Source organism: Sminthopsis crassicaudata, chromosome 3 (assembly GCF_048593235.1).
Source record: "Sminthopsis crassicaudata isolate SCR6 chromosome 3, ASM4859323v1, whole genome shotgun sequence".
In the NCBI taxonomy this organism is placed as follows: domain Eukaryota; kingdom Metazoa; phylum Chordata; class Mammalia; order Dasyuromorphia; family Dasyuridae; genus Sminthopsis; species Sminthopsis crassicaudata.
Window position 1 is genome coordinate 402,607,488 of NC_133619.1, and position 21,920 is coordinate 402,629,407.

The 21,920-nt window shown below is 38.1% G+C and overlaps 1 protein-coding gene across 4 annotated transcripts; it reads right to left on the bottom strand.

Moving 5' to 3' along the window:
• Positions 1 to 821: 821 nt before the first annotated feature.
• LOC141562708 (von Willebrand factor A domain-containing protein 5A-like) lies at positions 822 to 21,280 on the bottom strand. 4 transcript variants are annotated; one of them, XM_074302736.1, is made up of 19 exons: positions 21,185 to 21,280; positions 17,497 to 17,545; positions 17,168 to 17,370; positions 16,567 to 16,789; positions 16,218 to 16,393; positions 15,802 to 15,916; positions 14,910 to 15,076; positions 14,543 to 14,631; positions 14,174 to 14,318; positions 12,875 to 12,954; positions 12,473 to 12,587; positions 11,619 to 11,783; positions 11,072 to 11,172; positions 10,115 to 10,365; positions 9,524 to 9,580; positions 9,232 to 9,363; positions 3,477 to 3,613; positions 2,992 to 3,118; positions 822 to 2,018 (listed from the first exon to the last, which is right to left on the bottom strand). In XM_074302736.1, the coding sequence occupies exons 1-19, from the start codon at positions 21,236 to 21,238 to the stop codon at positions 1,939 to 1,941; spliced, it is 2,466 nt and encodes an 821-aa protein (XP_074158837.1). In that variant the 5' UTR covers positions 21,239 to 21,280; the 3' UTR covers positions 822 to 1,938. The 4 variants fall into 4 exon arrangements, with proteins under 4 accessions (XP_074158837.1, XP_074158839.1, XP_074158838.1 ...); XM_074302738.1 differs by having other exon boundaries at positions 21,115 to 21,267; XM_074302737.1 differs by having other exon boundaries at positions 21,121 to 21,252.
• Between the last annotated feature and the right edge of the window lie 640 nt (positions 21,281 to 21,920).

The window sequence follows — 21,920 nt, forward strand, 5'->3', positions numbered from 1 at the left end:
TATTTGAATCTGCAAAACCCACTCATCCCTAGGAATCACTACTGCCACTCCTAAGTGATTTTGCTTAAAACTATAACCTATTTGGTTCACTAAAGTGTGATGACCTATGGAAAATCCTTGCTGTAATGGCCTGTAATGACCTGTGAAAGATCTGGTAAAAATGATTCTGGTTGACTTGGATATTGCCCTTAGCAAGTTATGAGAAATCCCATCCTCCCTCTTCTCTCAATCCCTGCCAGCCCTACCCCATTGCCCCCAACACATATTTATTAAGATTATTCTATTATTATATTTGGAGTCTCCACACTTCTGAAGAAACTTCCCATGGACTCCTCTAGGACTTATAAAATCCTTCATCTTGTGAGCATCAAGGTCTTTAGCCAAGAGGAAGGTTTTAAATCTAATTGCTTAGACTCCCAGTCAACCTAAAAAAAACCTGAAAAACAAATGAGAAAGCTTAGAACAGCTGGAGTCAGGATTGTGTATCTTCCACTAAACAGAGAATGTTCTCCCATTACAAGATAACTAGACAAATATTTTTAAGAATCTTAGGTCATTCCATTGTTCTTTCTCCTTCACTCATGCCATGAATTACAGGCTCATCTTGACATTACTGCCAAAGGTATCCTGAAGCTAAGGGAACTGGAGCCTCAGACTGAATTAGAGAACACTACCTAAAAAATTATAGAGAGGAACAAGAGTGGAAGGAATGAGGTTTCCCCAGTGGGAAATGCAGGCAATCAGGACAGCAGATTAGGTGTGTGTAAGGACCAAAATACTGTTACCAGGTAGAAAAAAATACCAGATATCACCAAGAACAATAATAGGTAAATCATTTTATTCTTGTTACTAGAATATTTGCAGAAAATAATATGTACTAAAAAACTCAAGTACTTATAGCAAGGCAAGTAGGGATATAAGGGACAACATGCAAATACATTTTCCTTCATATTATAGAGGAAGCTGTTTATTTCTATCCCAGATTTACCTTTATTGCTGTTCAGCAAAGAACAAGGCATGGAAACAAAGGGGTAGCAGTCCATAGTCATGCACATACATACACAGAGAAATCTCTATGTCTCCATAGGTGACATGGGGTGCTCATCAGGGCTTCTAGATGTAGAAGATTTAAAGACTACTTGGACAGAATCAGGCTGGTCCAGTGCAGTTTGGGTATTTCTTCCCAACCCCATCCCCAGGCACTGAGTTAGGAGAAACCTAATGCCTGTCTTCACCCTCAAGATGCCTATGTTTTGGGTCTTTACCTGCTCACCAAGATTTACCCAGGTAATGTGGAAGATAAAGTACTCGAAGAATTTTTAAAGTCATCTAATACAAATAATTGTAGTTTTGCTATACAATAACACACGTCATTGTAGATGCATGGCCTATCTTCACCTAAATTTTCACTCACTCTTCAAAATTAAAATCTCTACCCACACATAGATTAAAATGGGGGGGGGAACCCTCTATATTTAATATGCTTTGAGATAATCTAAAAAGGTCAAGGGGAAAAGCTAGAATAATTGTCAGTTAACAACAAAGAATAATTTGGTTTAAAGTGTTAGTGGAACTGAAAGAGGCCTTTCTTGATTGCTTTAGTTGTTGCTTCTTCTTAGTTCTTCTCCCCCCCCAAAAAAAAAAAATAGTATTGTATTTATTTCACAAATACTTTTTAAAGTACTAATTTGTATATTTGCTGCTTTCCCCAGTAGAATGTATGCTGCTTGTATGAGAAGGTTGTGACTTCACAGCATTAGCTCCTAGCACATGCCCAACTCACAACAGGGCCTTTAATAAGTACTTGAATTGAACCAAATAGAATCTGATCTACAGGGAATGGGTCAGAACAGGGAAGAAAGGCACATATAGTGAAAGATTTTAGCAGCATAGAGGATAAGGATCAGCAGACAAAGACAAACATTTTCATTTCTGCTCTCATAGACCAAAGACAGCAGGATCCACAGATGATTTCAGAAGAGTATTGGCAGTTTTGATGTATTCAGCCAGGGAAGAATCTATAAACACAGAAGATGGATAAGAAATTAGGAAAAGCAGGAAAGTAGATTAATTCCACAAGTGTATCTCCTATTCCCTTTCATATCCCTTAATTTATTCATTCTTTCTTTTCCTTCTAGTAATTCAATACAATACTCTTCAAAACTATAATTCAATAGTTTCAGTCTGCCAACAAAAGCCCTAGGGATCACAAAGACACTAGAATGATTTGCCATATCTTTCTCCAGCTCATTTTAATAGGCAAACAGTTAAGTGACTTGCCTAGTAAGCATCTGAGGCCAAATTTGAATTCTGATCCTACTTATTCTAGAATCTAGAATGCTAGTGCTCTTACTAGCTAGCCATATTCCCATTCTGCCCTGCCCCAACTATTTCTACTTCCAGCCATTAAGTATTTATTATGCATAACAGGAGACACTATATTACACATTCATTAAGCATTTATGTATAACAGGAGGGCTGTCTTATACATTCAATAAGTATTTTTATGCTTAAAAATAAGTATTAGACACTGCTGTATTATCTCCAAGAGTCATGCTCTTTCTTGTTTCACATTCCTTAAATTCCCCTTTCATTTTTCCTGGCCCTAGAAATACTTCTAAGGTACAATATACTTGAAACCAGAGGAGATGGTTAGATCTGTCTCAGGCTCACCCTTGGAGCATTGATGGGACATATATAGGATTGATGCTAGCAGTCTGGCAAAAGGAAGGAGAAGAGAGCCAAGACTACTGTGTTTTGATATCTTACCACCCTTTCCCATAGGCATTTCCAACCTTCTTGTATCTCCTCTATGTCCCTCACTACTTGTGAGTCTTTCCTCTGTGTTAAAAGATCAAAAGGTGGAACAGAAAGGAATCAGGCAATCAATCCCTCCATCTCCAACCACAGAAGGGAAAATGAGGTAATATCTGAGGGAACAGTAAGTCTTGTGATGTATGAGGGAAAGGGTTCTCTAGGCAGATTCCTTACCAGATCGCGCCCAGATCCATGCCACAGCTTTCCTTGCCAGGAGTTCCCATTCTTCTCTCTGGTCCCAACTGAAGCTATGCATCCACAGCACAGCCAAGATAGTGGCCCAGGTTGGAACATCTTTACTCTAGAGAACACACAGAACACAGGCCACAGTGTAAGGGTACCCCAGAAGTGGGAAGACAAACCTTTGGGTGGCTCCTAATCCACTCAGGACCACAGAAATAAGAATTCCAGATAGAATCACTACTTTTCCTTCCATTTTCCTGCCCTTACTGCTTTTTTCAATGGTTACAGAGCATCCATACATGAGGAACTATTAAGTGTGCTTTAAGGCCTAAAAAGCATTTCCATCAACCTCTCAGTCACAGGCCACACTAAGGGGTAATGACACCCATCACTCTACCCAAAGGCAGATGGCTCTCCCTTGTCCTTTCCTCTGGTACAAACCACTACCCTCTGCCCTCTCTTCTCTAGGTTCTTACCTGGTCAGGCAAAGCAGCCAGTGCACTCTCAACACTCACATCCAGGACTGAGGCCAGAGCTTCATCCAGTTCCCAGGAGCCATCTGCCTTTTGCAAGGAAATCAGCTGCAGAAGTGGAGACTCTGTAGGGGATGCCTCTGGGGAAATAAATTGTAAACTTCAGCATCAATCACACCCCAAAGGCAGCTGAGTGAAATGTCATTCTGTAAGGACTAGTAGACACAAAGGAGGATACATTAGTAGGTGGAAATGGAGACATCTCCTTACATTAACCCCAATCTGAGAGTCCCTAGGTTTCATAACCAAGGGGCCTCAGACAGCCACACAGTCCCCAACATTCCCTGAAGCCCTGCTGAATCCCAAAGCGATTGCAGAATCAAGAAAGAGCTATCAATCTGTCAATCCTTTCTGTGTCCGGGCCGGGTGAGGTTTCCCGTGTTGGGGTTTACCTGGTAGATTCCATAGCAGTGCAAACTAGGAGTACCAGAGCAGCAAGATAGAAAGTCCCTGAGCCCAATGAAGGCTACTATTAGGCCATACCCCTACTACTGACCAGTGGCAATGATCCCCAAGCTAGCAGTAAGGCCCTGCCCAAAGAACAAGCCAGCAGGAAGACATCCCCATCCATTGCAAGACAGCAGTTTGGTCCTGAGATATAGTTAAAGCCAGTAGCAGGGTTCCTGAGCTAAAGTACCAAGAGTATAGGAGAGTGCAAGAACAGAGTTCGATACTTTATAAAACCATTTTTTATCCTGCAAATATTTTAGTAACAAGAAGAAAATAATTTGTCTATTGCTGCTCTTTGTTTTATCTAATTTTTTTTTCTCCCTACTCACAATTTTAATCTTTATGTCCCTAATCTGGCGTCCTGATTGCCTACTTTACTAGTCATAATCTAGATAGAAAAAATGAGCAAAAGAAGAACTTGACTATATAGTTACTATAATAATAGAGAGGCTCATGATGTAAAATTAGATAAGAACAATAGTGTCAAAATGATCACACATGAAAAGAAACAAAGTAAGAAAAAAAAGAAAAATGTAAACTAGTTGAAATAGATTAGAAGAATTAAGATAAGAAATAAACACACATAAACATGATAACAATGATTAGGAATAGAATTTATTAGGAAAAAAAGTAGGAGTAGTAATCATTGATCTTAAAGTCAAACTTCAAAAAACTTCAATCAAGAGAGTAATCTACATTATTTATAAGCCATATTAATATTGTTTTAGATGTATGTGTATGGCTATATATGAATTTGTATATATAAGTATATATAAATACATGTATGCAGTCTGTTTAGGAAAGTGAGTTGAAGGAAAGGGGGGAAAAAGAATAAAATAGAAAATACACAGCAGAGAACAGCAACAACAACAACAACCAAAAAAACCCTCCCTGTAAGAAATGATCAACAGGATGATTTCAGAAAGGCCTGGAGAGACTTACATGAACTGATGCTGAGTGAAATGAGCAGAACCCAGAGATCATTATACACTTCAACAATGATACTATATGACGATCAATTCTGATGGATATGGCCCTCTTCAACAATGAGATGAACCAAATCAGTTACAATAGAGCAGTAATGAACTGAACCAGCTATGCCCAACAAAAAAATCTGGGAGATGACTATGAACCACTACATAGAATTCCCAATACCCCTATTTTTGTCTGCCTGCAGTTTTGATTTCCTTCACAAGCTACTGGTACACTATTTCAAAGTCCGATTCTTTTTGTATAGCAGGATATATATATTGTATTTAATTTATTCTTTAACATATATAACATGTATTGGTCAACCTGCCATCTGGGGTTGGAGAGTAGGGGGAAGGAGGGGAAAAACTGGAACAAAAGGCTTGGCAGTTGTCAGTGTTGTAAAACTGTCCATGCATATATCTGTAAGTAAAAAGCTATTAAAAAAAAAAAAAAAAAAAAAAAAAAAACCTCCAAGAAAGGGAAAAAAAAGATGGTCAGTTATAAATATAATGTATTTTATTATTATCTATGCTTTCCTGAAATGTAAATTGTGAAAAGGAAATTATATCATGGAAAAGGGTAAAGTGGTGGTACTACATCTCATGAAGAGGCAAAGGTAACCTATTATATCTGAGAGAAAGAATGGAGGGGGATGAACATAGTGCGTATCATATTCTTATTAAAATTGGCTTAAAGAGAAAAATATAGACATATTAGATTTATAGTGAAACACTTTCCACATCATTGAAAAGTGAGAGGGGAAAAGTGAAAAGGGAAGGAGTAAGCTAAGGGGAAGGGAATACAGAAATTGTCAGGAAAAGGGGTAAAATAAGGGAGGAACTCTAAGGTGGGGGAGGGATACTAAAAAGGGAGGACTGTGAAAAGCAAGTGGTGCTCACAAGTTTAATACTGGGGAGTGGGGGAAGGGGGAAGGAAAGGAGAAAACCATTAAGCAGGGGTTAACAGGATGGTAAGCAATATAGAATTAGTCATTCTAACCATAAATGTGAATGGAGTAAACTCCCATAAAGAGGAAGTAGTTAGCAGACTGGATTAAAAGCCAGAATCCTACAATATGTTGTTTACAGGAAACACACCTGAAACAGGATAGTACATACAGAATTACATACAGTAAAAGGTTGGAGCAGAATCTACTATGGTTCAGGTGAAGCCAAAAAAGCAGGGATAGCCATCCTCATCTCAGATCAAACAAAAGCAAAACTTGATCTAATTAAAAGAGATAAAGAAGGGCACTATATCTTGCTAAAGGGTAGCAAAGATAATGAAGCAGTATTAATTTTAAACATATACGCACCAAGTAGTGCAGCATCTAAATTCTTAAAAGAGAAATTAAGAGAGCTGCAAAAGAAATAGACAGCAAAACTATAATAGTGGGAGATCTCAACCTTGCACTCTCAGAATTAGATAAATCAAACCACAAAATAAATAAGAAAGAAGCCAAAGAGGTAAATAGAATACTAGAAAAGTTTGATATGATAGATCTTTGGAGAAAACTAAATGGAGACAGAAAGGAGTATACTTTCTTCTTAGCAGTTCATGGAACCTATACAAAAATTGACCATATATTAGGACATAAAAACCTCAAACTCAAATACAATAAGGCAAAAATAGAAAATGCATCCTTTTCAGACAATGATGCAATGAAAATTACATTCAATAAAAAGCCAGGGAAAATAGACCAAAAAATAATTGGAAACTAAATAATCTCATCTTAAAGAATGATTGGGTGAAACAGCAAATTATATACATAATTAATAACTTCACCCAAGAAAATGACACTAATGAGACATCATACCAAAATGTGTGGGATACAGCCAAAGCAGTAATAAGGGGAAATTTTATATCTCTAGAGATATACTTGCATAAAATAGAGAAAGAGAAGGTCAATGAATTGGGCTTACAACTAAAAATGCTAGAAAAGGAACAAATTAAAAACTCCCAGACAAAAACAAAACTTAAAATTCTAAAAATAAAAGGAGAGATTAATAAAATTGAAAGTAAACTGTATCAAGCCCAAAATGAATTCATGGAAGAACTCAAAATGGATTTTTTTTAGCCTAATAATTATTTTTAATATTATTTTATTTTTTCCCAATTATATGTCAAGACATTTTTAGTATTCATTTTTACAAGATTTAAAATGGATTCTTAAAAGTAAATAAGAGAAGGAAAAGAAAAATTGACATAAGAAATGAGTAATTCAAAAGAATGATTTAAAAGATGAGGCAACATCTTGGTAAAGGAAACATTTTAAAAAATGGAAAAAGTATATACAAAAATTCCAACTCTTTAAAAAAAATTGAATTGATCACATGGGAAAAAATGATACAAAAAAATTCATGAAGAATATTAAGTCTTTAAAAATAAGAACTGGGCATATGAAAGCTAATGACTCCACAAAACATCAAGATATGAGAAAACATAGTTAAAAGAATAAAAATTTAAAATGTGAAATTTCTCATTGGGAAAAAAATTAATTTGGGAGACATAACTTAAGAATTACAGGACTACCAGAAAGTTATAATTAAAATCCCCTGGACATCATATTTCAAGAAATTATCAAGGAAAGATCTGATATATTAGAAACAGGATAAAACAGAATTGGAAAGAATCAACCAATCATCATCTGAAAATGATCCCAAAATGAATGTCATAGCCAAATTCCAAATCTCCTAGGTCAAGGAAAAAAATACTAGAAGTAGACAAAAAGAAACAATTAAAATACTGTAGTGACACTGTAAGAATTAAATAGATTTTAACAGCTTCTGTATAAAAAAACCTGAAGGCTTGGAATATGTTATTTTGGAAGGCAAAAGAGTCAGTATTACAACCAAGCACCATCTACCCAACAAAACTGAGTATAAATCTTTGGGGAGAAAAGTGGATATTAAATGCTATAGAGGACTTCCTAATTAAAAAACCAAGAATTTTCAAACACAAGCCTCTAGAGAAACAGAAAAAGGGAAATAGGAAAGGAAAATAATAAGAGACTTAATAAAGCAAAACTGTTTATATTTATACATGGGAAAATGATACTTGAAACTCATACAAACTTTCTCATTATTAGAGCATTTAGAAGAAGTATATCTAGACAAAAGGCACAGGTGTTAGGTGAATGTGAAGGCATAATAGCTAAAAAATTCAAATTAAGAGAGGAATGTACTGAGGAAAAGGGCAGGGAAGAGCTAGAATGGAACAAATTAACATATATAAAACAAGCAAGAAAAACCTTTTACACTGGAGAGGAAAAGGACAGAGATGAGGAAGATCGAGTGAAGCTCAGAATTGGCTTAAAGAGGGAATAAGGTACACACTCACTTATTATAGGAATTGGGTATAGAAATCTGTTTTCCCTACAGGATAGGAGGAGGGGGGTTGAGAAAAAGGAGAGCAGATTGGGGGAGATGGTAGTCAGAAGCAAAATACTTTTGAGGAGGGACAAAATGAAAGAGAAGAAACAGGGAAAATATAGTTAGCAAAAGTAATTGTGAAAAAACAATTTAATGCAAGTTTCTCTGATAAAGATCTCATTTCTTCCTGAGAACTGAATCAAATTTATAAAAATAAAAAGTTTTCAAAGACAATAATCACAGCCATTTATAGTCATCTTTTAAAAATTCTTTAACAAACTATTTATTTTAGAAGTGAAATTAAAACAATTCTGAAGTACTACTACATATCTATTAGATTGATAGAACAGAAAAGGAAAATCACAAATGTTGGAAGGGAAATGAGAAAAGAAAGACATTAATATATGAGTTCTGGAGTTGTGAAATAATTCAACCATTTTATAAAACAATTTGGAACTACGCCCACAGGGCTGAAAAAATCATGCATATCCTCTGACCTAGAGTCACTACTAACTATATATATATTCCAAAGGAGCTGAAAAACAAAGGAAAATGAACTACATGTAGAACGGGGGGCAAAAAACTAGAAATTGAGGAACGCTCATTTGTTGGGGAATAACTGAATGAACTGTGCTCTGTGATTATGATGGACTCTTACTGTGCCATAAGAAATGAGCAGCATGCTCTCAGAAAAATCTGTAGAGACTTTCATGAGCTGATACAAAGTGACCAGGGAATAGGGTAGGCAAGAAAGGCCCACAAGAGTAATCTGAAATCAAATCAACTTCCTTCACTTGCCTAATACTTTTCAGAGGTAAAGCTTCAAAGACATATTCATTTGGAACAAAAGAATTGCCGCACCCAAAATTGTAACTACACAAAACAAAGTCCAAAGTCCTTCTTACCTTTAGCAATGGACTTCTCTGCAACCATGCAATATGGACTAAATTGGGGTGCTGACATACTCAAATCAGCATCTGCTGTAAACAAAGCAGTCTTCTTTTTCTTGAAGAGAGAGCCGGCACTTTTTAAAAATCCTAGAGGTGAAATAGGCCAAAATTCAACAGTAAAGAAATAAAATGGAATTTTGCCTCTGGAAGATATCATTGTGGAAGATTCATCTTCACAGAGATAGTCAATCTCCCGCTCATCAAGCTCATCTGCACTAGAACACAATTTTGGTTGTAAGGATCTTACCTTTCTGTGGTGAAGATGTACGACATAAAGGTAAAGCACAAGGAGATGCCATAATTCCTGAAACCAGAAGAACAGGAGTTAAGATCAGAACAGCTTGAGTATCCTTGGGTCAGACAGGAAATCCAGAGGAAGGATAACTATTCTTCAAGACTAAGTATGTTCCGTGACATACTCTCTCTAGCAATAAGAATCTATCTCAGGAGTTTCAATCACTAGGTGTCAAAAGTAGGCCCCATACTAGCAGTTCAGTGTGTCTCCAACATCTTTTTGGCAGCTAATACCCATTTTTAGCACCCATTGATATAACTTTAAGGGATACAGGAAAAAAATGGCCATTATTTTAGTAAGCATGTCTTTCTTAACCTATAAGATTTCTGCTTCTTTAAAATTTCTTCCCTTTCTCCCTCTTTCTTTCTTCTCTATGATTTTTTTTCCAAGAGATGACTCCCCTTCCATGGCAGCAGGAAAGCTTCTCCAATAACAAAACTGGAATTCTAGCCAGGATTTTCATATTTTATGAAAAAGATAGAAGACATTAATTCAACCTCTTTTTTCCTAAACTGTGAGACAAGGAGTTCACATCCACCTTACCTGACCCAAATGCACATTTCAAGAGTGAACGCCCACTATAAGGAGCACTCAGTGGAATGTCCCTCCGAATCAGGGGCCCTTGAATGGGCTGATTGAGCTCCTTATTGATAGCAATATAGGCAGTGTGAGAGGAGACAACTCCTGACTGAAGACTGATATCCACCACTTTTTTCTTGTCTTTTGCAGCATCTTCTAAGTTTCCATCAAAGGTCTGGATCATGGATTTGGCAGCCAAACGGTGAATGGTAAGTCTGGAAAAAGACAATCTTCTGTGCTACCCCTGGGGACCTGGGAAGACAGTCCTAACCCTCAAATCCAAGGCTTCCCAATACAGATAGGGAATTAGAAGAAAAGAAGAATGTCAATACGAGGGAAATTAATGAGAAATTAGAGATTACTGAGGAAAAGAAGCCTCAGGAATAGGCAGGTGATCAGAAATGCTTGAAAAGACTTGTATGAATTGATACTGAGGGAAGTGAGCAGAACCAGGAACACTCTGTACTAGAGAAAGATTGTGTAATGATTAGCTCTTCTCAGCAACATAATGATCTAAGGCAATTGGAACTTGGGATAGGAAATGCTATCTGCACATAAAGGAGAACTATGAAGAATAAAAGCAGATTGAGGCATACTATTTTCATCTTTTTTTTGTTTGCATTTTTTTCTCATGGTTTTTCCCTTTTGTTCTGACTTTTTTTTTACAACATGACTGATATGGAAATATGTTTAGAATGATTATACATGTATAACCTATACCAGATTGCTTGCTGTCTAAGGGAAGGGGAAATGAAGGAAAAGAAAAAGAAAAAAAATTTGGAACTCAATACCATACAAAAATGAATATTGAAAGTTATCTTTACATGTAATTAAAAAAATAAAAAACTATTGAAATTAAAAAAAAAAAAAAAAAAGAATAGGCAAGTAAAAAAGGAGGGAGAAATCACCAAGGATTCTTACTTGTCATCTGCTTTGGGATTCAGGGAGAATGGCACTGTGTTCCTGAAGCCATCATTTTGGATCTTGTATTGAAGACATACCTCACCTGCTGCCTCTTTGGACTAAAATAGTATAAGTAGAGAAGTCAGGTAGTAAAGGAAGTGTCTAGGTCTAAAACACAAGCATAAGATATTAGTTCTAGAACTTGCAATGATCTAAGAAGCCCAAAGGAGATTTAGTTCGAGATCATAAGTCATAAGCATCTGAAATGAGATTTGAACCCAGGCCCATAGCCATTACTCTTTCCCATGTACCATGCCAAATCAGAATGGAGTAATGTTCAGGCAAAAAAAAAAAAAAAAAAAAAAAAAAAAAAAATTAAGATCCAGAATCCCAACAACAGAAAGGAAATTAAAACATTTGTTCATCCTTTATACATGCTGATCTCAAGATAAACCAAAAGCCCACCCACTGACAAAAAATAAATAAATAAATAAAAGAGTCTACAACTGTGTTTGAACATTGGCTGCTACACCCATGGAATCCAAAAGTAGAACTGGAGACTTACTGCATTTGTCCCTTTCAACTGGGCATAAACAATTAACCTCTGACCCTGGAAGATGACAGCAGGAGCTGGAGAGAGTAATGTAGTCTTCAGTCCAGGGGGGAGAGTCCAGATCAGGCAGACATCCTGGACCACTGGCTGTAGAGCCCGCTTTAGAGACCGGAGGGCCTGAGGGAACAGAGTGAAAGCTGCAGAGCTGGAAATGGAAGGGACTTCTAGAAAAGCACAGTTTAGAAGAAGGGATGGGTCTTGAAGGGAGAAAATAATTAAGGCTTGAAAAGATATTTCCTCCTCCTTAGTCAGGTGAGAAACCAGGCTTCAATCTTCCAAACTCCTGAACGTGTCATAGTTTTTTCTTTGTTTTCCACAGTTCTTTTTTGTCATTTCAAGGGAAACTGGGATAGTGAGATTTTTACAATTGAAAACAATGGTAAATCTAAGTGGCAGAGGCAGAATCTCCAGGAAAGCAAGGAAAGGTCTTGGTCTCTGAGGTCTTTATACCAGTCTTTACCCATTTCAATCCCTTCATGTTTATTTCCCTTAAGCATCTATCTGTCATGACCAGAGATTTTTCCAGGGAATATCTTTGATCCCTTTCAACACACAAAGTGAAGTCACCCCTGCTCTACACTCCACAGCTCTCAGATCTACAGATCTACACCTATAAAGTCCCAAGGCCCAGAAAGGGAAAAGTTCCATTTCACCCACCCAAGGCACATTTCCCAAGCACTTAAACACACAAAAAGAGCTAGAGCCCAGAACATGGAGACAAAGACATATCCCTGCTCTGATAGCTATTGTGGTGCCTCAGTGTGAAATAAATGCTTTTGTAAAAAAAAGTAAGATAACCATGGTACCTTGGGCTGCATTCTGTCCTTGCCTGTGATGAATTCTGCAGTACCTCCAGCTGCCCGAGCAATGCCTTTAATAAGGCTGGTGGAAGCCCCTTCTCCAATTCCAAAAGAGAAACATCTGTAATGAAAAGACAGCAGGTGGCCAAGGGAAGTCTTGGGGAAAAGTTCCTGACTCCTACTTAGTGGGGAATTAAAGGATGTTTTAGGGGGTGCAGTTCTCATTAGGCGTCAGAGTCCTTCTTTAAGTATCCATATATCTATATAGTTCATCATCACAGAATCATAGATGAGAAACAAGAAAAAAACCTCAGAGGCTTTTTGGCCCCAATCCTTCATTTTATAGAAGAAACTGAGGTCCACAGAAATGATAAGTATTTGTCAGAGGCTAAATCCCAAAAATCAAACCTGTGATTCTGGTTGTTTCGTTGAACTTCAGCAATGACCTGCCATGTATCACATACTTCTCCATCTGTGAAGACAAAGAGCTGCAGAGGGAGACAAGAAGTTAGACTCTGCTAAAGCCACTGCAGGTTGCTTGGCTGAAAATCTCTAGTCCAAACTAGAACAGCCATCCTAGTGTACAGCAGGCTATCTCAGTATTCATTCCATGTTACTGGGAGTATATAATGTGAGGCACTATGGCTGGTTACCAGCAGAGTTGGAAATATAATTTCAGTTGAGACATGGGGCTGTGGCAGAGAGAATATAATAAGTATTTATGAAACACCTACTATATAGTGTGTCCAATACTGAACTAAGCACTTAAAAAAATATCTCAACATCTGTGAGGTAGGTGGTTCATTCAGGGAACACTGCTTAATCTGATTTTTCTGTGAATAAGACCTTTCACTGGAACCCAACAAAAAGAACAGTGATCTCACATGTAAGTAAAGAACTGGTTTCTTTACTATCTCTGTCACTTAATTCGTTCTGTGGCCATGCAGAGGCTATTCAATCCAAACCTTAGTCTGTCCACATGTAAAGTGGAAATAAGAACATCTCTAGTACCAAACTAATAATTTTGGCATAACAATCAAATAACATAAACCAGGCTTTTTTTTTTTTTAATTTTTCTACTAGCAACCTTTTAGCAACCTTTTTTCACCTGAGAAATTTTATATGACACTGGATATATAGCTATATAGGATATAGGTATATACAATAGGTATAACAAATAAAACATATATTCATAATAAATCAAAATTTCATGACCACCACATTGTTACATGCTGCCATGTGTGGTTATAACCCAATTTCAGAAGCTTTGATATATAAAATATCATCATTTATATATTGTGAATGTAATTTCTCATTTATATCATAACATATAATTTTTCATTTACATCACAATATCATAAATCATAATTAGATCATAACAAAGTTTCAACTATTATTGTAGAGACAAGTGCAAAGGATGAGACTCCCCTTCTGGGAAGGGAAACTCTATTAAATCTCTCCAGTGTGTTCTTACTATTGATTTAAAATGAGGCAGCTAGGTAGTACAAGAGAGAACAACAGTCCTGGAGACTTTTGAACTTAAGGTCAAATCTAGCATCAGGTACTTATTAGTATGTGATTCGGGGCAAATCATGTAACTCCAACTGCCCTAGAAAACCAGATCACTACTGACTTCAGACAGAATTAAGTGCTAAGGACATATCAACAAAATTTGTGTCTTCCTTGCTCCCAGTTTAAGTTCCTTACCTGCCGAGGGTGCCCTGGCCTGCAGGATTTTCTATAAATGTCCTTCAGTGGCTCTAAGATTTCAGTTCCTCCCAGGTCAGCATCAAGAGCTTTTACTCTCTGCACGGCTTCCTCCATAGATTGTTGTGTGTATACCACACTCTCTCTGAGATACATACACATACATGAGACTTCCATAAGAGACATTTTCTAACAATGTTAGGAACTTAAATCTATTGGCCACTTCTTATAATCCCCAAAGCTCCAAAGACAGATTTTATACTACCTCTTCACAAATTCTGAGATTATATTGTTTATAATATCTCCCTTAAAACTTTCCCATTTAATCTCCATCCTCCTCCTGATCTCTGTGATTCCAGCTAGACTCACGGAAAGAATGAGTCAAAGGATGATCCAAATCCATAGATATTGAAAAAACAGCCAAGGGGTAAACTCTTCAGCAGCAAGACCAGAGTTTCCTGAATGAGAAAAAAGGTAGAGAAGATATTTTTTTCAAAAAGTTTGACAATTTTCACTTTTATGATATTTCAGTTTCACCTGTTCTGTCTCCCTTTCAGGATTCCTGTCCCAGTGAATTGACCCTTAGTCACATTCAGATTTAGCCTACCATAAAGAAATAGTAGTAATTTAATTAAGTAATTTAAGATTAGTTTAATCATATAAATTCCATTTTTACTCTTGAGAAAAGGTATATAGGTATATGTAAAATGAGTATAAAAAAAAAAGAATCTAATACCTTTGCACTATCTATGCGTGACTGGGCATCTCCTTGGCTATGCATTGGGCAGGACATGCTCCCTGAGCGGTCCATGAGGAAGATAAATTCACCAGTGCTCTCTCCCTGAGATTCAGGGATGCTAGGATAGAAACTCACCATCACAGCTGGATCTCCCATCAGGGAACCTACCAAGTGGTAAAAATAAATAATTAAATAAATGAAAGGTTGTCATTTGGAATTGAAATTTACAACTCTGCTTGACTGCAGAAGACAGTCTTAAACTTTTTCTATTAGTGAGTCATTTTCACCTGAGAAATTTTTATGTGACCCTGGGTACAAAGCTATATAAAATAGGTATACAATCAAATATATAATAATCACAGTTTTGCAATCCCCACATTCAGTTTTGCAATCCCATAAGGGGTCACAATCTACAATTTAAGACTCAATGAATGGATGATAGTTTCTGAGCAGATTTCAGGTCAATATAAAGAAATAAAATTCCTTTTAAAACTGTCAAAAAATTAGAACAGGATGTCCTAGGAAATAATGTGATTATCCCTTCTGTGGATAACTATTTGTTGGGGTTGTTTGTTGTCAAGGGATCATGAATAACTTCTTATAATATTCAACAATAAAAACAGTCTCTCTTTTTTAAGCCTTAGCATTTCTACATTTAGCATAATTTTTATTATACTAAATTTTCTCTTTTACTAAGCTAATGAATCTCCTTCATTGCATTCCTAAGAGCACCACTACATTACATAGTTACAACCATCCTATTTCAATATTTCTCTGAAATCTTCATTTCACAAGAAGAGGAGTAAAAGAAAGTAAGACACAGGACAAATGTCAGCATGCCTGGGAGGCATATCCTCAGCAAGTTAACAACCTCCTGACATTGGCTCACCTGGTTTAGCATCAGCCTGGCCCAGCTCCACAGAGACACTGGGTGTGTTCACCTCTCTGTAGTAAACCAGAATCTCAACATCTCGATCAAACTTATGTCCTTCAGCCAAGGAAACCTGAATGAGGATGAGCCAGAGAAGAGCAATCATGGGAAAAGAAGGAAATTCCAGGAGTTTTTTCTGGGTTCCCAGATAGGAGCAAGGGGCTAGAGAATTACCTTCCCATTGGTGAATGATACTCTGAGATGGAGTTAGTATAAAACAAAAGATTTATACCTAACAGGAAGGGAGAGAGAAAAATATATCTATCTTATGGGTAAAGTTCAAGACATTGTACAGTAACTAGAAACAAAAGGGAAGGATTCAGATTTGGAAGTGGGCAGAGGCACCAATGCAACGGTGTTCCCTATCCAGTTACCTGGGCAATTGTCTTGTCATCTTCCAGGTACCGCAGAGGACTGAGAGGACAGTTGGACTGGACTTTCTCAATGCCATGGGGAAAGCAAACATTGACACTCACACTAAATGTGTAGGGCAGCTCCTTGCCAGGAAGCCGGGGAATGTGAGAGGTGATACTGTCTGCCTCAGCTGACACTGCAATGAGTCATCAAATACTATAGTACAGTGGTGATTCTAGGAGGAACTAAGGTCCCTTTTCTTACCTAGGTGATCCCTTATCAGGATCCAGGTAAAATCAGATGCCCCCAGTGTTCTTCCATCCCCAGTCTCCCAGCCCCTTGCTAGCAGAGGAGGCTAGGATTCTTCACCTTGTAAGAGATAGCGTGGATTCAAGACAGCTGGCAAGACAAAGCGAACAGCCCCATCTGCCTCCAAGGATAGTTCTTGAACATAGCTCAAAGTAACAGCAGCCTTCTGACCAGGAGGCAAATTTCCTATACTGCAGCTAAAGATGTCACCAGAGCTACTATCCTGCTCCAGAAGGAAGGCTTCCTGGCCTTGGGAGATGGCATTCTCATAATTCTCCTGGGCCTGAGGGGCAAGAGAAAAAAACAGGAATGAGGAAGTCCTAGGAACAAATAAAAGAGGAAAAAATGGTTTTGGAGAGAAAGCCAAAAGGAGAAATAATAAAAGGGGTAAGGCAGTCAGAAAGAAAAAGATCATAAAGTTGAAGGTAGAAGCAACTCAGGTTGACTTTTCTCCAAATAGCTTCAGTGAAGATACAGAGACTTAGGGTCAGAAAATGATGACTTCCTTGTTCAACTCCTCCATTTTTCAGAAGAGACCACTGAGAAAAACAGCAGTTCAAATGAGGACAAAAGCAACTCAATATTTCCAGAGGAGACTACAATAAAACATACTGAATTAATATGATGAATGCAAGAGGGATGCCCTGTTGGCCTCTAATACCTGCTGCTTCTCTTGTATTTCTGCCACTATCTTCTTCTCATCCACTTGTGCCTGGAAGCTATAAACAGCAGAGTCTTCATCCATGGGAAAGACAAAGACTGCTTCTACAGGTTTTATTTCCTCATTCTTGTAGTCCAAGGTCGCAGAAACATCTGCCACGAACTCATGGACAGACACATCCACAGAGATGCTCTTAAGTGGCACTGGAGAAAGGAAATGAATATCAATCCTCAATTCTCTGCACCAAAGACTCCACAAAAGGACTATAGATTTCAGAAGTCCTCTCTCCTTTCTTTTGTCCTTGTTTGACTCATAGTAGATTTACTTACCTGGCTGTTTGGAGTTGGTGAGAAGACCACAAGGGATCATGATGAAACTCTATTTAAAAAGAAAGAAAAAGAAAAGTAAAATTCCAAAGAAATCAATCCATAGATGCTATTGAATGCTGTTCAATACCACTGTCAGTTTAACTTTTTAAACAATCCACAAATTTAAAGGTAAGCAAAAATGAAAGGAAAGGGGAATAACAGGATCAAAGGTAATAGGAATGCCTCCATTCAATCTGAGAGCCCAGTGTGCAAGTTCCTCTAGCCTCAGGTCCAGTGACTCCCATACTTTCTTACCTACAGTGAACCTTAATTAGTGGTAGAATTGTATGAACCACTACACATAGGAGATCTAAAGAGGCTAGAAGAAAAGTTGTGACTTTAGCCTCCAAACAGAAATTAAAAGAAAAGATGATGATTAATGACATGTGAACATTCCTTCCTTTATTCAGGGAGGAACTATTAAGTGAACATAAGGGTCTGTAGGTAGAGGCTGTATGTGTTTCCAAGGAGGGAATTATTGCTACTGTTGAGCTACTCTCTCTAAGTCTTATCAAGTTGTGATCTAAACCCTAAAGAAAGCTCCAGATTATTATTATTATTATTATTATTTTTGGTTGCTTTCCTTTCAACTTAATCCATGTTTCAGCATACTTGCATATTATTCTTATAGGACAAAGGCAAGCTTTTGAATTCATCCTTCATTATCTGATCTTGGTTTCACTTTCTTTAGAACTACTTAAAAGTCTAAGTTGAAGAGTTCTTCAAGCATTCATAGAGGTTTTTCTTTACTTTAATCCCTCTTTCTCTTTTCAGATGGGAATCATTTTTGAAAGCAGTTTTAGACTGAGGTCAACAATAATGATCAGTTGAATGAATAAGAAAAAAATTTCTTAAGTATTTAGGAAGTATAAAACACCATGATATAAGTTTAAAAAGAAAAATAGTTCCAGTTTTCTAGGATTTCACAGATAAATATGAATTTCCAACAGATTTAAGAGGTTTCCTACAGCTCTGGAAAACTTGTAGAAATCTGGCCTATAAAATTCAACCTTTTCTGTCTCTTTAAGACTTGAAGTCTACTCTTAAAATCTAAAGCATGTGTCAAACTCTGCCTGGCCTTCCACTTCTCTATCAAAAATTCTAAGCTAGCATGATCACTTCTCCGTCAAAGTTCCTGTTCCCACCAAACTTACAAGCAGTTCTTCCTTATTAGTGAGCATCTGATTAAAAATATAATTTCCCCTGTTGATTTTCCCAGGATGAAACTGTCATTAAAGTTTAAAAAGGATTAGCTGTTTTGATTGGAGAAGGGGAGGGAGACAGAAAAGATTCCAGCAGATTTTTATATAACTGAAATGTCTGACTCAAATTTATGACGTGACTCTCTCTCCCCATTTATGTCTTCTTTTAGGGTGGTTTGTAATATACTTGGAAGATAATATTTCCAGCACCTTTTTTCTGTTGCCACTAGATACAGTCCTGCTCTAGAGATATTTATTCTAGGTAAGATTGAGTTGAACTATTCTTTAAATCCCCAACCAACCAAACTGAGACCTGTTGAAGACCTTAGTTTAAAAAAGCAAAGGTCTCCCATTTCAGCCAGGGCCACCTCTAGTGTTCCGATCTATATCTTGCCAATGGACCCAGATGGCTTTGGAAGGCAAAGTGAAACAGGTGTTCTTGAATAGCCCTCCTTCACTCAATTCCAATTCACTTGCATTTCATGACATCACCTCCCTGATGTCATGATTCTCTTCAAGAATTATGGACAAATGTTAGGATTACCAGGTGAGAACTCAGGTTGACTTGACAGTTCTCTGGCTCAGACCTTTGGTGCAGGCCTTTAAAGGGAGTTTACACCTTAGGAATTCTAAGAGGAGCAAGTTCATTGGTGGAAGTATTTCCCCACTCCCCATTGAGTTCTCACCTGCCTGTTCTCTGGGAGGATAAAAGAGGGGCAGCATTGGGTCTGAGAGAATCGACTCTGGGATAGAGTTTTGATGCCAGGCAGGCTGAAAGGAGACCAGTCTGGTTTGAGAAAGGACAAGAGCTGGAGGAGATTCAGAGCTCCCAAGATTTTACAGATCTCCTCCCAGAGAAGGATTATAATTGAGCAGACAGACCCTCACAATTCAAGAACTTTACAAACAATGGCAATTTAATATTTAATAATACTTTAATTAATAAATTCTAGCTAGTTGCCTGTTTTCTTTCCCCCTAGATTACGAGTTTATAGAGAGAGGAACTGTTTTTGCTTTTTGTTATAAACTCAACAGTCAGTATAATGTTTGGTGCATTTCTTATTGTTATTCAGATTCCTGTCCCACTCTTCCTGACCCTTGGGAGAGTTTTCTTGGCAAAGAAAGTGGAGTTGTTTCCATTTCCCTCAAGTCATGTGACTTGCCTAGGATTACATGGCTAGCAAATGTCTGAGGATAAATTCGAATTTGAGAAGTCTTCCAGATTCCAAGCTTAGCTCTCTATCCACTATATCACCTAGTTGCCTTGGTACACAGTATTTAATAAGAGTTAGCTAATTTTTGCTGTTAAAACCCAGGCTCACTCTGAGAACTCAGACCAAGAAATCCACATTTACTCCACATTACACTCCCAGTCAGCTCCATTAAAGAAGCCTAGTCAAGTTTCCATAAGAATGTGGAAGAATCAGGCAAATAATCCTAAGGACGTCGGGTCCAGCACAATGTTATCAGAACTGGGCGAGGCCAAGCAGAACATCCACGTGAGTAGATTTGGTGGGAACCACAACCCTCTGCCCCCAGGGCAGCTCTAAGCCCAGAATCAGAAGAGGAAGGCCTGGGCTAAAAAAGGCAAAGTTTTCTTAACGACAGAAGGTTGGAACTGGAACGCTCCATAACAAATCCACCCTTTTCATTTTAAGAGAGGAACCGGGTCCGGAGTTGGAAAGTAATGATTCCTGGGTCACACAAAAATAACGACAGAAAGAGGATTCAGATTCAGATCTTCTGAATCTTGATGACAGGTCTGGAGTTCTTTCCAACACTCAACTCTTCCACTCAAGCAATGGAAAAGGATGTGGAGGGAAAATAAACCTTTTCCAAGAACAGTCCATACCAGAGTCTAAACCCTTAAAAACGCAGTCCAGATTCAGAGACTTTTTACTTCCAGGCAGCTGCCACACCCTCCCTACTTTGCATAAGAGATCCCAGCTGGCCAGAAGCAGCGTTAGTACACGGGCCGGTTTGTAAGGGAGACTCCACAGCCAGAGACAAGGGTGAACGCAGGGTCCAGGAGACCTCGCATTCGGGACTAGGACGGGGCCAGGTCCCATGTGAATGGCTCGGGCCGGGGAGCCTCCAGGAACACCGAGTTCAGCAGCAGCAAGACACTGAGCGGGAAATGAGACTGCACCCCTTTAGTCCTAGCGCAGATGGGGGGTAAAGGGAACGGATACAGAAGGGAGTGAGCCATCAGAAAGAGAAAGAAACATACTGCCCTGAGCCCTGCTTCTGGGATTTCCATAAAGGGGCAGAGACAAATCTGAACCCCAGAACCTGGACTGGGAGCACTGCTAGACTCACTCGGGGGGTTCGGGTCGGGGTGACAGTAGGGGAGAGGGCTGGAGGGAAACTCACGCACCGTTACCTGGGGCACCAAATCCTGGGGGAGAGCGTAAAATCCCAAATTGTGGAGAAGGAATGTCAATTACCGGCCAGTTCCACAGTGCTTTCCAGCAGCTAGCTTTGCAGAAAAGTGAAAGCATCAGTTAGGTCTTCCGAGAAAGCCCCGCCCTCCTCCAGGCTCCTCCCGTAAACTAAGAGCAACATTAAGACATATCTGCCCCGCCCTCCTCTAGGCACTGACTGCAAACTACGTGCTACATTCAAGGGACGGTCTGCAAATTCATTACACCACATTTAAACGTTTACCATAAATGGCTCCTATCTTCGGCCAGAAGCCTACCTAACAGGTCAGGGATTCTCAAAGTGTGCCCTACCCCTGGGGCTCTCTAAAAATCTTTTCCGGGGTCCTCAGAGATGCTGTTTTCATGATACTAACAGTACTTCTTCCTTGTCCAATTACATGGCTATGGGAAGCTAGATGTTCTTCATAAACTTCAACTGAAACAAATGAGAATAGATTGAATGCAGAAGCTGATAGAATCTAGCTGACAGACATTAGAGATTGGCACCCCTGCCCCCAACAAAAAAGCAAAACAATTCCGCTTTTCTCTTTGTTTTTGTTTTGGAAAAGGATTATTTCTGTAAAATCATGTCACTTGTTAAACTTATGGGTTTGTTATTGTTATTTTATGAATTTTTATATATGTAAATGTGCGTATATATATGTGTGTGTGCATGTATATATATATATATATATATATATATATATATGTAAATTTACGATAAATTACATAAATTTCAAGTCCCACATTCTACAGGAAG